Raw genomic sequence first — 13,684 nt, 5'->3', positions numbered from 1 at the left:
CTAATTTTTTTTTTATTTTTTTATTTTTTTATTTTTTTTTATTTTTAGTAGAGACAGTGTTTTACCATGTTGGCCAGGCTGGTCTCAAACTCCCGATCTCAAGAGATCTGCCTGCCTCGGCCTCCCAAAGTTCTGGGATTACAGGTGTGAGCCACTCGACTCAGCTAATAATGCATATTTTTATTTCCACCTGCTTTACTGTCAGAGTGAATAAGACAGAGAAGAAATCATTAAACACCAGGATTCTACTTCCTGCTGGAGTTTTCTGCCTGAGATGTTAGGAGAGGAAATTCTTAGGATCTCAGAAAGTCACATCTATCACGGTTGGTAGAAGTAGATTCTAGAGTCAGCCAGAACTGTGTTCAAGTCCCAACTGCATGGCTTTGGGCAACTGACTTGTCCTCTCTGAGGCCCAGATTCCCTTTCGGTAATGTGAAGATGGCAGTGTATCTACCTCACAAGGCAGTGGTGAGATTACAATAAGGTAGGCATGTAAAGCGCCAGGCACATACTAACTGCTCAATAAATGGGAGGCATCATCATTGTATATTATTCACAGCCCAAGGAAAGCGTAGCCCAGAGAGGGCAAGGAACTTCCCTGAGTTCACACAGAAAATCATGTGCTGGTTGTATGTCCTGGAAGTTGTGGAGAGGGAGTGTTGGGTGTCTCCTGGGGACCTGTCCTCTGATGGGCTCTTGTTCTGGCTAGGACTCCTCAAACCCCCCACCGAGCTGGAGCCTGAGCCGGAGATAGAAGGGCTGCTGACACCAGTGCTGGAGGCTGGTGATGTGGATGAAGGCACTGTAGCAAGGCCTCTCAGCCCCACGAGGCTGCAGCCAGCACTGCCACCAGAGGCACAGTCGGTGCCCGAGCTGGAGGAGGTGGCACGGGTGCTGGCGGAAATTCCCCGGCCCCTCAAACGCAGGGGCTCCATGGAGCAGGCCCCTGCTGTGGCCCTGCCCCCTACTCACAAGAAACAGTACCAGCAGATCATCAGCCGCCTCTTCCATCGTCATGGGGGGCCAGGGCCCGGGGGGCCTGAGCCAGAGCTGTCCCCCATCACTGAGGGATCTGAGGCCAGGGCAGGGCCCCCTGCTCCTGCCCCACCAGCTCCCATTCCACCCCCGGCCCTGTCCCAGAGCAGCCCACCAGAGCAGCCGCAGAGCATGGTAAGTAATACAAGAGGAAATCGGTGTATGTTTACTACATGGATCCAGGAGCTGTAGCAAAGAGCCCCCCAAATATAGTGGCTTAGATGAGATCGAAGTTTTCTCCTCTTTTGAGTAGAAGTCCAAGAGTTTGCAGCCCAGGACTGTAGGCAGCTCTCTGGAGTCAGGACCCAGGCTCTATCTACCTGGGGCTCTGCCATCCATCGGGGGGTAAGCCTGCCCTCATGGTCCTAGATGGCTGTCACCAAGTCTGCCCTCCAGCCAGGAAGAGAGAAGGAAGAAGAGAAAGCGCCCTTTCCTGTTTCAGGCAGAAACTGGGAGGTCCACACATCACTCTGCCTGCTCTCACTGGCCAGGAGCCTCATTGCAATGGGATGCTGGGAAATGTAGTCTTTAGGATAGCTGTGTGTGAGTATATGGAGGGCCATCTCGGAGTCTTGGCCACATGGAAATGTTCTCTGCACCTTCTCTCCAATAACCTGTGCCTGTGCACTGCCGTGGGCATTCCTTCAGCAATCTCGAGTCGTACACCTGGACATGACTGAGTCTTGGCACAACAGTGGGTTCATTCTGGTACTGAGAAGTCTTGCCTGAATCAAAGCAGTCACCCTCTCTTCTCTCCCTGTCTCTGTGTCTCTTGTGTCTGCTCTGCTCTCTCCTCTATTTTTTTTTTTTTTCCAGGCAGAGTCTTGCTCCATCACTCAGGCTGGATTGCAGTGGCTTGACCTCGGCTCACTGCAACCTCTGCCTCCCAGGTTCAAGCCATCCTCCCACTTTAGCTTCCCAAGTAGCTGGGATTATAAGCGTGTGCTACCACTCCTGGCTAATTTTTGTATTTTTAGTAGAGATGAGGTTTCACCATGTTGGCCAGGCTGGTCTCAAACTCCTGACCTCAAATGATCCACCTGCCTCAGCCTCCCAAAGTGCTGCGATTAGAGGCATGAGCCACTGTTCCTGGCTTTGCTCTCTCCTCTTATAAAATAGTGAGTCCCAGCCGGGCACAGTGGTGGCTCACGCCTGTAATCCCAGCACTTTGGGAGGCCGAGGTGGGTGGATCACGAGGTCAGAGGTTCAAGTCCAGCCTGACCAACATGGTGAAACCCCTCTCTACTAAAAAAATACAAAAATTAGCCCGGAGCAGTGGCGCGTGCCTGTAATCCTGTAGCAGGACAAGCCACAGACAAAACTCCTCAGACACCAGATTAAAGAAGGAAGAGGTTTTTTTTCAGCTGGGAGCATCAGCAGACTCGCGTCTTAAGAGCCGAGCTCCCCAAAAAAGAAATTCCTAGCCCTTTTAAGGGCTTATAACGCTAAGGGGTCCATGTGAAAGGGTCATGATAGATCAAGTAAGCGTGAGGAACGTGACTGGGGGCTACATACATCTGCTAACAACAAAAAGTTTTACAGTGCTTTCTCATACAATGTCTGGAATTTACAGATAATACCAGTAGTTGTGGTCAGGGGTTAATATTATTATTATTATTTTAACCACCAGGGCCAGGTGGTGGCGCCAAGGTCATCTAGCTATTTATCTTACTTCTGTTTCTTTCCAACGTTTTGCTTTCTCCCTTTTTTTCCTGTCTTATAAACTAGGGAGAGGGGGAGGTGGGGGAGAAGCTGGGAAGGACAACAGGAGAAGTGGTGGTCTCATTCCAATCCCACCTACTCAGGAGGCTGAGGCAAGAGAATCGCTTAAACCCGGAAGGCGGAGGTTGCAGTGAGCCGAGACTGCACCACTGCACTCCAGCCTGGGCGACAGAGCAAGACTCCATCTCTAAATAAATAAATAAATAAATAAATAGGCTGGGCGTGGTGGTTCACGCCTGTAATCCCAGCATTTTGGGAGGCCGAGGCGGGCAGATCACGAGGTCAGGAGATAAGACCATCCTGGCTAACATGGTGAAACCCCGACTCTACTAAAAATACAAAAAATTAGCCGGGAGTGGTGGCGGGCGCCTGTAGTCCCAGCTACTCTGGAGGCTGAGGCAGGAGAATGGCGTGAACCCAGGAGGCAGAGCTTGCAGTGAGCTGAGATCGCGCCACGGCACTACAGCCTGGGCGACAGAGCAAGATTCCGTCTCAAAATAAAATAAAATAAAATAAAAATAAATAAATAAATAAAAAGTGAGTCTCGGCTGGGTGCGGGATTCCACCTCCTGGGTTAAAGCAATTCTCCTGCGTCAGTCTCCCAAGTAGCTGAGATTACAGGCATATGCCACCACGCTTGGCTAATTTTTGTATTTTTGGTAGAGATGGAGTTTCACCATGTTGGCTAGGCTGGTCTTGAACTCCTGACCTCAAGTGATCTGCCCTTCCTGGCCTCCCAAAGTGCTGGGATTACAGGTGTGAGCCACCACCTGGCCAAGATTAAATACATTAATGTAGTACTTAGCATAATACCTGGCACATAACTGTTAACTGCTCTTACTGTTGTCACCATTGGACCAGGGGATGGTCTCCTGCTGATCTTGGTCCCTGCAAATTGACTGGGAAGAGGGTTGTAGCCACATGGAACAGTCTTGAACACTTCATGTGGGTAGACAGAGGGAAGAGATCACTTCTCAGAGAAGTAGGGGTCAGGTGGACCCCCCCAAAATGCCTATTCCCAGGCCCTCCTGAGAGTAAAGGCAACGAACCTTGAGGCTCAGGATTTTGAAATCAAGAGGGGATGAATAACAGCATGTTGAAATGGTTGAGCGTCCCATTGTAGAATCACAGAGTCCTGGCCACAGAGAAACTTAAAAAATCATAGAATGTAAGAATCAAATGCTAGTGTCACCGTCTTAGAATAGTAACATTTTAGAGTCCTAGAGCATTTAAAGCTTTGAACAGGATCTTAGAATTATAAAGTTAGGCCGGGCACAGTGGCTCATGCCTGTAATCCCAGCACCTTGGGAGGCCGAGGCGGGTGGATCACTTGAGGTCAGGAGTTCAAGACCAGCCTGGCCAACACGGTGAAACCCTGTCTCTGCTAAAAATACAAAAATTAGCTGGGCCTGGTGGCGCATGCCTGTAATCCCAGCTACTCGGGAAGCTCAGGCAGGAGAATTGCTTGAACCTAGGAGGCAGAGGCTGCAGTGAGCCGAGATTGCACCACTGCACTCCAGCCTGGGCAACAGAGAGAAACTCTGTGTCAAAACAAAATAAAATAAAAGGAATCTCTTCTCTTAAAAAAAAAAAAGAATTATAAAGTTAGTATCATGGACTGATTATTACCGATTCTTGAAGTCACCAAATCTGACAATTAAAGATGCTCATATTTTGAATTATAAAATCACAAATTCATGCACTGATATGTAGTAATAGAGGGTTATTATTATTATTATTGAGACAGTCTTACTCTGTTGCCCAGGCTGGAGTGCAGTGGCAAGATCATGGCTTACTGCAGCCTCCACCTACTGGGCTCAATTGATCCTCATGCCTCAGCCTCCCCTACGGCTGGGACTACAGGCATGCACCACCACTCCTGGATAATGTTTAACATTTTTTGTAGAGACAGTTCTCATTATGTTGTCCAGGCTGGTCTCAAACCAGGCATGAGCCACTGTGCCCAGCTGAGATTTATACTTTAAATTAACACTTTCCACTATAAAGAAACATACCAACACCATAGAGAGCTTTGGGAAAATAAATAAAAATAGAAGAAAGAGGAAAAAATCACACCACTCACAGAGAACCATCATTAACATTTTGAATATTTCCTTCTAGTCTTTTTTTTTTTTTTTTTTTTTGAGATGGAGTCTCACTCTGTCACCCAGGCTGGAGTGCGATGGGGCCATCTCAGCTCACTATAACTGTGCCTCCTGGGTTCAAGTGGTTCTCATGCCACGGCCTCCTGAGTAGCTGGGATTACAGGTGTACGCCACGACGGCCAGCTAATTTTTGTATTTTTAGTAGAGACAGGGTTTCACCATGTTGGCCAGGCTGGTCTTGAACTCCTGCCTGACCTCAGGTGATCCACTCTCCTCAGCCTCCCAAAGTGCTGAGATTACACATATGAGCCACCGCACCCAGCCATTTCCTTCTAGTCTTTTAAAATGAAATTCTAGGTCAGGTATAGTGGCTCACACCTGTAATCCCAGCACCTTGGGAGGCCGAGGTGGGCAGATCACGAGGTCAGGAGAACAAGACCGCCCTGGCTAACACGATGAAACCCCATCTTTACTAAAAATACAAAATAGCCAGGTGTGGTGGCGGGTGCCCGTAGTCCCAGCTACTTGGCAGGCTGAGGCAAGAGAATGGCCTGAACCCGGGAGGCGGAGCTTGCAGTGAGCTGAGATCGCGCCACTGCACTCCAGCCTGGGCGACAGAGCGAGACTCTGTCTCAAAAAAACCGACAAAAAAATTAATTCTAACAGAAAAATATTAAAGTTCTCCATCATAGAATCTTGGGATTCCAAAGTCCTGGCCCCTCAGCAATTTGAAATAGCACAACCTAGCATTTCTGCAATCACAACATATTGGAAACTTGAAATAACTGAGCATCTGGGAATTTTGGATTCAGTGGCTGTTGGGATCTCTGAATTCCAGAATCTTAAAATCACTGAAACTCTGGAAACAGCAAAGACCAGAATCACAAATGCCATGCACTCACACACTTGGAATAAATAAATGCATTTTTTTTCTTTTGAGACTGGGTCTCATTCTGTTGCCCAGGCTAGAGTGCAGTGGCATGATCATGGCTCACTGCAGCCTCTTTCTCTTCCATTCAAGCAATCCTGCTGCCTCAGCCTCCCAAGTAGCTGGGACCACGGGTGTGTGCCACCATATCAGGCTAATTTTTTATTTTTTATAGAGACTGGGTCTAACTATATTGCCCAAGCTGTTCTCGAACTCCTGGGCTCAAGTGATCCTCCCACCTCAGCCTCCCAAAGTGCTAGGATTACAGACATGAGCCACCTCGCCCAGCCCAGAATAAATGAATCTTATAGGAGGAAAATTAAAAATAAGAAAGCACATGAGGCTGGGCACAGTGGCTCACACCTGTAATCCTAGCACTTTGGGAGGCTGAGGTGGGTGGATCACCTGAGGTCAGGAGTTCGAGAGCAGCCTGGACAACATGGCAAAACCCTGTCTCTACTAAAAATATGAAAATTAGCCAGGCATGGTGGCGCATGCCTGTAATCCCAGCTACTCAGGAGGCTGAGGCAGGAGAATCGCTTGAACCTGAGGGGTGGAGGTTGCAGTGAGCTGAGATCACACCACTGCACTGCACTCCAGCCTGGGTGACAGAGCGAGACTCCATCTCAAAAAAAAAAAAAAAAAAAACAGAAAAAGAAAAGGAAAACACAAGGAATAATAAAATGCTCAAATTCCAAACATCTGGAATGAACACACCTGGTAACATTTTGTCATGTGTGTCTCATTGCATTCATTATTAACAAAAGAAATGTGAGACTGTGTGAATTGAATAACTGGCTTCCACAATCATTGTTTTGAACTGATAGAATTACTTTGCCACCAATCCCACGGCCCCCCAGCTTTCTCTCAAGTTTCAGGGCCCAAGATTCTCAAATCACAGGATTCTCTGTCTATGGCAGGGAACTGGAGGCTCTAGGAGGAGATCGAAGGCACCCCCTCACCCCATCCCGAGGGAATCCCAGTTCCACCCTTGTCTAGATGGGTGCCACAAGTCTCTGGACCTCTGTTTCCTACTCTAGATCATGGATATACTAACAATCCCTCCAAGTCGCTGACCTCTGCGCCCTGTCCCCCAGGAGATGCGCTCCGTGCTGCGGAAGGCGGGCTCCCCGCGCAAGGCCCGCCGCGCGCGCCTCAACCCTCTGGTGCTCCTCCTGGACGCGGCGCTGACCGGGGAGCTGGAGGTGGTGCAGCAGGCGGTGAAGGAGGTGAGCGCTGCTGAGCGGGAGGTGGGCGCGGCGGGGGCGGCGCAGATGCCAGCCGCGGGACTGAGTCTTCCCCCTCCCCCGGTGCACTCAGATGAACGACCCGAGCCAGCCCAACGAGGAGGGCATCACTGCCCTGCACAACGCCATCTGCGGCGCCAACTACTCCATCGTGGACTTCCTCATCACTGCGGGTGCCAATGTCAACTCGCCCGACAGCCACGGCTGGTGAGCCCCGACCCGCGCGGTGGGCTGGGTCCCCGGTGGGCGGACGCGCAGCCTCTCATGCATCGCTCCCCGCAACCCCCCACCCCCACGCCTAGGACACCCTTGCACTGCGCGGCGTCGTGCAACGACACAGCGATCTGCATGGCGCTGGTGCAGCACGGCGCTGCAATCTTCGCCACTACGCTCAGCGACGGAGCTACCGCCTTCGAGAAGTGCGACCCTTACCGCGAGGGTTATGCTGACTGCGCCACCTACCTGGCAGGTGCGAGGCAGGGCTGCTGGCGCCTGGGTACCTGGCGGGTGCGCAGGAGCGGGGCAGGGAACAACTACCCCCTACTAGGGAGAGGAGGGTATGGGGGCTGTACCAACCACTTGGCAGAATTGCGGAGGAGGAGGATGAGGGATGGACCGCTTGCGGGGGTGGGAGGACTGTGCCCTCCTAAGGGAAAAGGGGACATGTGCTATGCGAGCTGGACACCTTTGGGGAGGAGAGTGGCTGTGAAGATTGGTCTGCTCACCTTTCACATCTTCAAGGGTGAGGAGCTGAACGTTTCAACCCTGCCATCTACCTGGCATAGGGCTCTGGGCAGGTGGGCTCTGCCACTTGTGGGAGAAGCATTGCCACACCCCTGGCAGGTGAGCAGGCTACAGCTGCCAGAAAGGGGCTTGTAGGAAGACACAAGGCTGTACCCTATCTCTCCAGGGGGCAGGCTACATCACCTGGTTCCCCGACGGGCGGGGCGAAGTAGGCTGTGCCACAGGGATTATGCACAGGGTCATTTCACACCTGGAGGAGCCAGTTGTATCTCGGTGTGGGCAAGGAACTTCACGGAGAGTTGGAGTGAGGCAGGTCCTAGGACTTATGGGTGAGACAGAGGGTTATATATTTGAAAGGTGAGCCTGGTTGGGCTACAGGACATTGTAGAGACCCCCTGTCTCTATAAATATTTATTTATTAATTATTATTTTTGAGACAGAGTCTCACTCTGTCACCCAGGCTGGAGTGCAGTGGCTCAATCTCGGCTCACTGCAACCTCCACCTCCTGGATTCAAGCAATTCTCCGCCTCAGCCTCTTGAGTAGCTGGGACTACAGGTGCTCACCACCATGCCCGACTAATTTTTTGTATTTTTAGTGCAGATGGGGTTTCGCGGTGTTGCCCAGGCTGGCCTCGAACTCTTGAGCTCAGGCAATCTGCCCGCCTTGGCCTCCCAAAGTGCTAAGATTCAGGTGTGAGCCACCACAGCTGACAAAATTTTTTTTTATTTTTATTTATTTTTTGAGACAGAGTCTTGCTCTGTCACCCAGGCTGGAGTGCAATGGTGCCATAGATCACTGCAACCTCTGCCTCCTCGGTGAAAGCGATTCTCCTGCCTCAGGCTCCCAAGTAACTGGGATTACAGGCAAGTGCCACTATGTCCCGCTAACTTTTTTTTTTTTTTTTTCTTTTTGTATTTTAGTAGAGACGGGGTTTTGCCATGTTGGCCAGGCTGGTCTCGAACCCCTGACCTCAGGTGATCCGCCTCCCAAAGTGCTGTGATTATAGATGTGAGCTACTGTGCCCGGCCTACAAAATATTTAATAATAATATAAAGAATCAGGAGGAGGCTGAGGCAGGAGGATTGCTTGAATCTGGAAGTTCGAGGCTGCAGTGAGCTTGATCTCACCACTGCACTCCTGCAGCCTGGGTGGCAGAGTGAGACCTTGTCTGGGAAAAAAAAAAAAGAAAGAAAGAAAAGAAAGCCAGGTGCGGTGGCTCACGCCTGTAATCCTAGCACTTTGGGAGGCTCGAGGCGGGCAGATTGCCTGAGCTCAGGATTTCCAAACCAGCCTGGGCAACACGGTGAAACCCCGTCTCTACTAAAAATATAAAAAAATTTAGCCAGGTGTGGCGGCGTGCGCCTGCAGTCCCAGCTACTAGGGAGGCTGAGGCAGGAGAATTGCTGGAACCCGGGAGGCGGAGGTTGCAGTGAGCCGAAATTGCGCCACTGCACTCCAGCCTGGGTGACAGAGCAAGACTCTGTCTCCAAAAAGAAAAGAAAAGAAGAAAGAGGCAGATGAGCCAACTTAAAGGACCCTATCATTCAAGGAAGGTGCGAATCTTCTTTAGAGACTGTACCACTTAAGCTAAGGGCCAGTGTAGGGCAAAAGACTGGACCTCTAGGGTTGACACGGGGATTCAGCAATGTACAAGAAGGAAATGGAGGGCCGGGCCAGGTGGCTTACGCCTGTAATCCCAGCACTTTGGGAGGCCGAGGCGGGTGGATCACTTGAGGTCAGAAGTTTGATACCAGCCTGATCGACATTGTGAAACCCCGTCTCTACTAAAGATACAAAAATTGGCCAGGCATGGTGGCACACGCCTGCAATCCCAGCTACTTGGAAGGCTGCAGCAGGAGAATCGCTCGAACTCGGGAGGCGGAGGTTGCAGTGAAACCGCACCATTGCTCTCCTGCCTGGGTGACAAGAGCGAAACTCCATCACAAAAAAAAAAAAAAAAAAGGCCGGGCGCGGTGGTGGCTCACGCCTGTAATCCCAGCACTTTGGGAGGCCGAGGCGGGCGGATCACGTGGTCAGGAAATAGAGACTATATCCTGGCTAACACGGTGAAACCCTGACTCTACTAAAAATACCAAAAATTAGCAGGGCGTGGTGGCGGGCGCCTGTAGTCCCAGCTACTCGGGAGGCTGAGGCAGGAGAGTGGTGTGAACCCTGGAGGCGGAGGTTGCAGTGAGCCGAGATCGCGCCACTGCACTCCAGCCTGGGCGACAGAGTGAGACTCCGTCTCAAAAAAAAAAAAAAAAAAAAAGGAAATGGGAGCTTCTGACCCTGCCTCGGGAGTGGGTGGCCCACCGGCATGCCTCCCCCAATTTCCTCGAATGCTCAAGGATGGCCAGTCCCGGCATCTGACTCCAGCTCCTGTTCCCATCTGCAGCCATGGGCACACTCAACATTTCAGGTGGTTGCTGGGACAGGCGCCAAATTCCAGGGTCTGTCCTGGTCCCCACGTGGCCCCTGTTCCTGGAGCCCCTGGGCCAGGCTCTCACCTTCCCCTCCGTGGCATGTTTCAGACGTTGAGCAGAGTATGGGGCTGATGAACAGCGGGGCGGTGTACGCTCTCTGGGACTACAGCGCCGAGTTCGGGGACGAGCTGTCCTTCCGCGAGGGCGAGTCGGTCACCGTGCTGCGAAGGGACGGGCCGGAGGAGACCGACTGGTGGTGGGCCGCGCTGCACGGCCAGGAGGGCTACGTGCCGCGGAACTACTTCGGGGTGAGCCCAAGGGAGATGTCATGGGGACCTCCCGACGGTTGGGGAAAAGGGGGAGCCCACAGGAAAAAGAAGAGGCGACAGGGAAAACCATTATATTGGGCGAGGGAGGTCAGAAAAGCTCGTTATTGCTCAAGGGGAGAAGACGAAAAGTCCGTTATATTTAATAGTAATGTCGGGGGTAAGGGTTCCTTATAGTTAGGGGAGTAGGTGAGGAAGAGCCGTTTATTTTATTTTTAAATTTCTATTATGCTTTTATTTTTATTTTTATTTATTTATTTCTGAGACAGAGTCTGGCTCTGTCGCCCAGGCTGGAGTGCAATGGCGCCATCTCTGCTCACTGCATCCTCCGCCCCCCGGGCTCAACCAGTTCTCCTGCCTGGGATTACAGGCGCCGACCACCACCACCCTGGCTACTTTTTGTATTTTTAGTAGAGATGGGGTTTCCCTATGTTGGCCAGGCTGGTTTTGATCTCCTGACCTCAAATGATCCGCCTGCCTTGGTCTCCCAAAGTGCTGGGATTACAAGCATGAGCCACCGAGCCTGGCCAATTTGTATTTATTTATTTGAGATGGAGTCTTGCTTTGTCACCCAGACTGGAGTGCAGTGATAAGATGTGGGGTCACTGCAACCTCTGCCTCCCAGGCTCAAGTGATCCTCCCTCCTTGGCCTCCAGAGTAGCTGGGATGATAGGCGCATGCCACCACGCACAGCTAATTTTTTTTTTTTTTTTTTGTATTTTTAGTAGACAGGGTTTCATCATGTTGGCCAGGCTGGTCTCGAACTCCTGACCTCAGGTGACCTGCCCGCCTCAGCCTCCCAAAGTCCTGGGATTACAGGCATGAGCCACTGCACCAGGCTGGAAGCGCCCTTTATAGAGCTGTCAGGATGTAGGATGCTCCCCAGTACTGCCTTCCTAGTTATTTGACTGGCTTCTGCTCAATCCAATGTTTTTGTCATCCCTGATTGTGTTGGTGGAGACGTTAAAGAATAATCCATTTTAGCCAAGGGAAGCGGCAAAGAAGAATCTCATTTTAACGTTGGTGGGTGGAGTTAAAGAACTGTAGATTAAGGCTGGGAGAGGGCAAAAGACTGGACCTCTAGGGCTGACACAGGGATTCAGCAATGTATGAGAAGGAAATGGAGGGCCGGGCCAGGTGGCTCACACCTGTAATCCCAGCACTTTGGGAGGCCGAGGCGGGCAGATCTCCTGAGGTCAGGAGTTCGAGACCAGCCTGGCCAACATGGTGAAACTCCATCTCTACTAAAAATACAAAAAAAAATAAAGTTAGCCAGGAGTGGTGGCGGGCACCTGTAATCCCAGCCAATTAGGAGACTGATGCAGGAGAATCGCTTGAGCCTGGGAGACTGATCCTGCACTGAGCCCTGATGGTGCCACTGCACTCCAGCCTGGATGACAGAGTGAGACTCTGTCTTTAAAAAATATATATAAATATATATATATATATAATATAACAGGTGGAGAGGCTGGGTGCGGTGGCTCACGCCTGTAATCCCAACACTTTGGGAGGCCAAGGTGGGCGGATCACGAGGTCAAGAGATCGAGACCATCCTGGCCAACATGGTGAAACCCCGTCTCTGCTAAAAATACAAAAATTAGCTGGGCGTGGTGGTGTGTGCCTGTAGTCCCAGCTACTCGGGAGGCTAAGGCAGGAGAATCACTTGAACCCGGGACGCAGAGGTTGCAGTGAGCTGAGATCGCACCACTGCACTCCAGCCTGGTGACAGAGTGAGACTCCGTCTCAAAAAACAAACAAACAAACAAACAAACAAACACAGGTGGAGAGGAAGCTTTTATTACACTGCATTGGGTAGAATGAGGAAAAATCCATTAATAAAATTATAGTGTAACTGAGGAAAATTCTCTATTAGGGTTAAGAGAGAAGACAAGGAAGATTCCATTACATTCCTGAGAAGGGAGATTTCTTTATTTTGTGGGGTTTTTGTGTGTATGTGTGTGTTTTGTTTTTTGAGACACAGCCTCAGCTCTGTCACCCAGGCTGGAGTGCAGTGGTGCGATCTTGGCTCACTGCAACCTCCACCTCCCAGATTCAAGTGATTCTCCCGCCTCAGCCTCCCGAGTAGCTGGGATTACAGGCATGCACCACCATACCCAGCTAATTTTTTGTATTTTTAGTAGAGATGGGTTTCACCACGTTGCCCAGGCTTGTCTTAAACTCCCGAGCTCAGGTCATCCACCCACCTCGGCCTCCCAAAGTGCTGGGATTACAGGCATGAGCCACCGCGCCCGGCCCTGAGAGGGCAGATTTTTAAAATATGGAGGTGGGACCCAAAAAGACAACCAAGGTGTTAGAGAGAGGTAGGCTTCTCCTTGTGGCAGTTAGGAGAGACTGGAAATATTCCATTTCATCAGTGGAGGCTCTGATTGGAAGGTTCCATCTGGTTCTTGGAGATGACACAGAACTTGGATTCTGGAGCAGTTTGGGAGGTGCTGAGAGGTCCCCTTAGGAAGGGGTGGGAGGATAGAGACAGGCAGCGGATTTGCGTGGGGGATGAGGAGGTGGGAGCTCCTGATGTCTGAAGATCTTGTCTCTCCCCAGCTGTTCCCCAGGGTGAAGCCTCAAAGGAGTAAAGTCTAGCAGGATAGAAGGAGGTTTCTGAGGCTGACAGAAACAAGCATTCCTGCCTTCCCTCCAGACCTCTCCCTCTGTTTTTTGCTGCCTTTATCTGCACCCCTCACCCTGCTGGTGGTGGTCCTTGCCACCAGTTCTCTGTTCTCCCGAAGTCCAGGGGAGAAGGAGGGCCCCAGCCTTAAGTTTAGTAACCTGCCTTAGCCTTGGGAGGTCTGGGAAAGGCTGGAAATCACTGGGGACAGGAAACCACTTCCTTTTGCCAAATCAGATCCCGTCCAAAGTGCTCCCCATGCCTACCCCCGCCGTCATATCCCCCAGCAAGCCAGCCACCTGCCCAGCCGGGCCTGGGATGGGCCACCACACCACTGGATATTCCTGGGAGTCACCGCTGACTCCATCTCTCCCAGCAGTCTTGGGGTCTGGGTGGGAAACATTGGTCTCTACCAGGATCCCCGCCCCACCTCTCCCCAATTAAGTGCCTTCACACAGCACTGGTTTAATGTTTATAAACAAAATAGGGAAACTTGCCTTATAAATAAAAGTAGTTTGCACAGAAA

At 51.1% G+C, this 13,684-nt stretch overlaps 1 protein-coding gene across 2 annotated transcripts in view; it reads left to right on the top strand.

The window, feature by feature from the left end:
• The window catches only part of PPP1R13L (protein phosphatase 1 regulatory subunit 13 like), a 26,161-nt gene extending 12,477 nt beyond the window's left edge, over positions 1-13,684 (top strand). For both annotated transcript variants that reach the window (XM_024236418.3, XM_024236420.3), the window contains exons 8-13: positions 710-1,170; positions 6,888-7,019; positions 7,111-7,244; positions 7,340-7,506; positions 10,315-10,514; positions 13,095-13,684. In XM_024236418.3, the coding sequence (XP_024092186.3) occupies positions 710-1,170; positions 6,888-7,019; positions 7,111-7,244; positions 7,340-7,506; positions 10,315-10,514; positions 13,095-13,133 (1,133 nt within the window). In that variant the 3' untranslated portion in view covers positions 13,134-13,684. The remainder of the gene's footprint in view (positions 1-709; positions 1,171-6,887; positions 7,020-7,110; positions 7,245-7,339; positions 7,507-10,314; positions 10,515-13,094) is intronic.

The sequence above is a fragment of the Pongo abelii genome, chromosome 20 (genome assembly GCF_028885655.2).
Source record: "Pongo abelii isolate AG06213 chromosome 20, NHGRI_mPonAbe1-v2.0_pri, whole genome shotgun sequence".
In the NCBI taxonomy this organism is placed as follows: Eukaryota; Metazoa; Chordata; class Mammalia; order Primates; family Hominidae; genus Pongo; species Pongo abelii.
The sequence above is the reverse complement of the archived record's forward strand: the minus strand, read 5'-3'. Positions and strand labels throughout refer to the sequence as shown.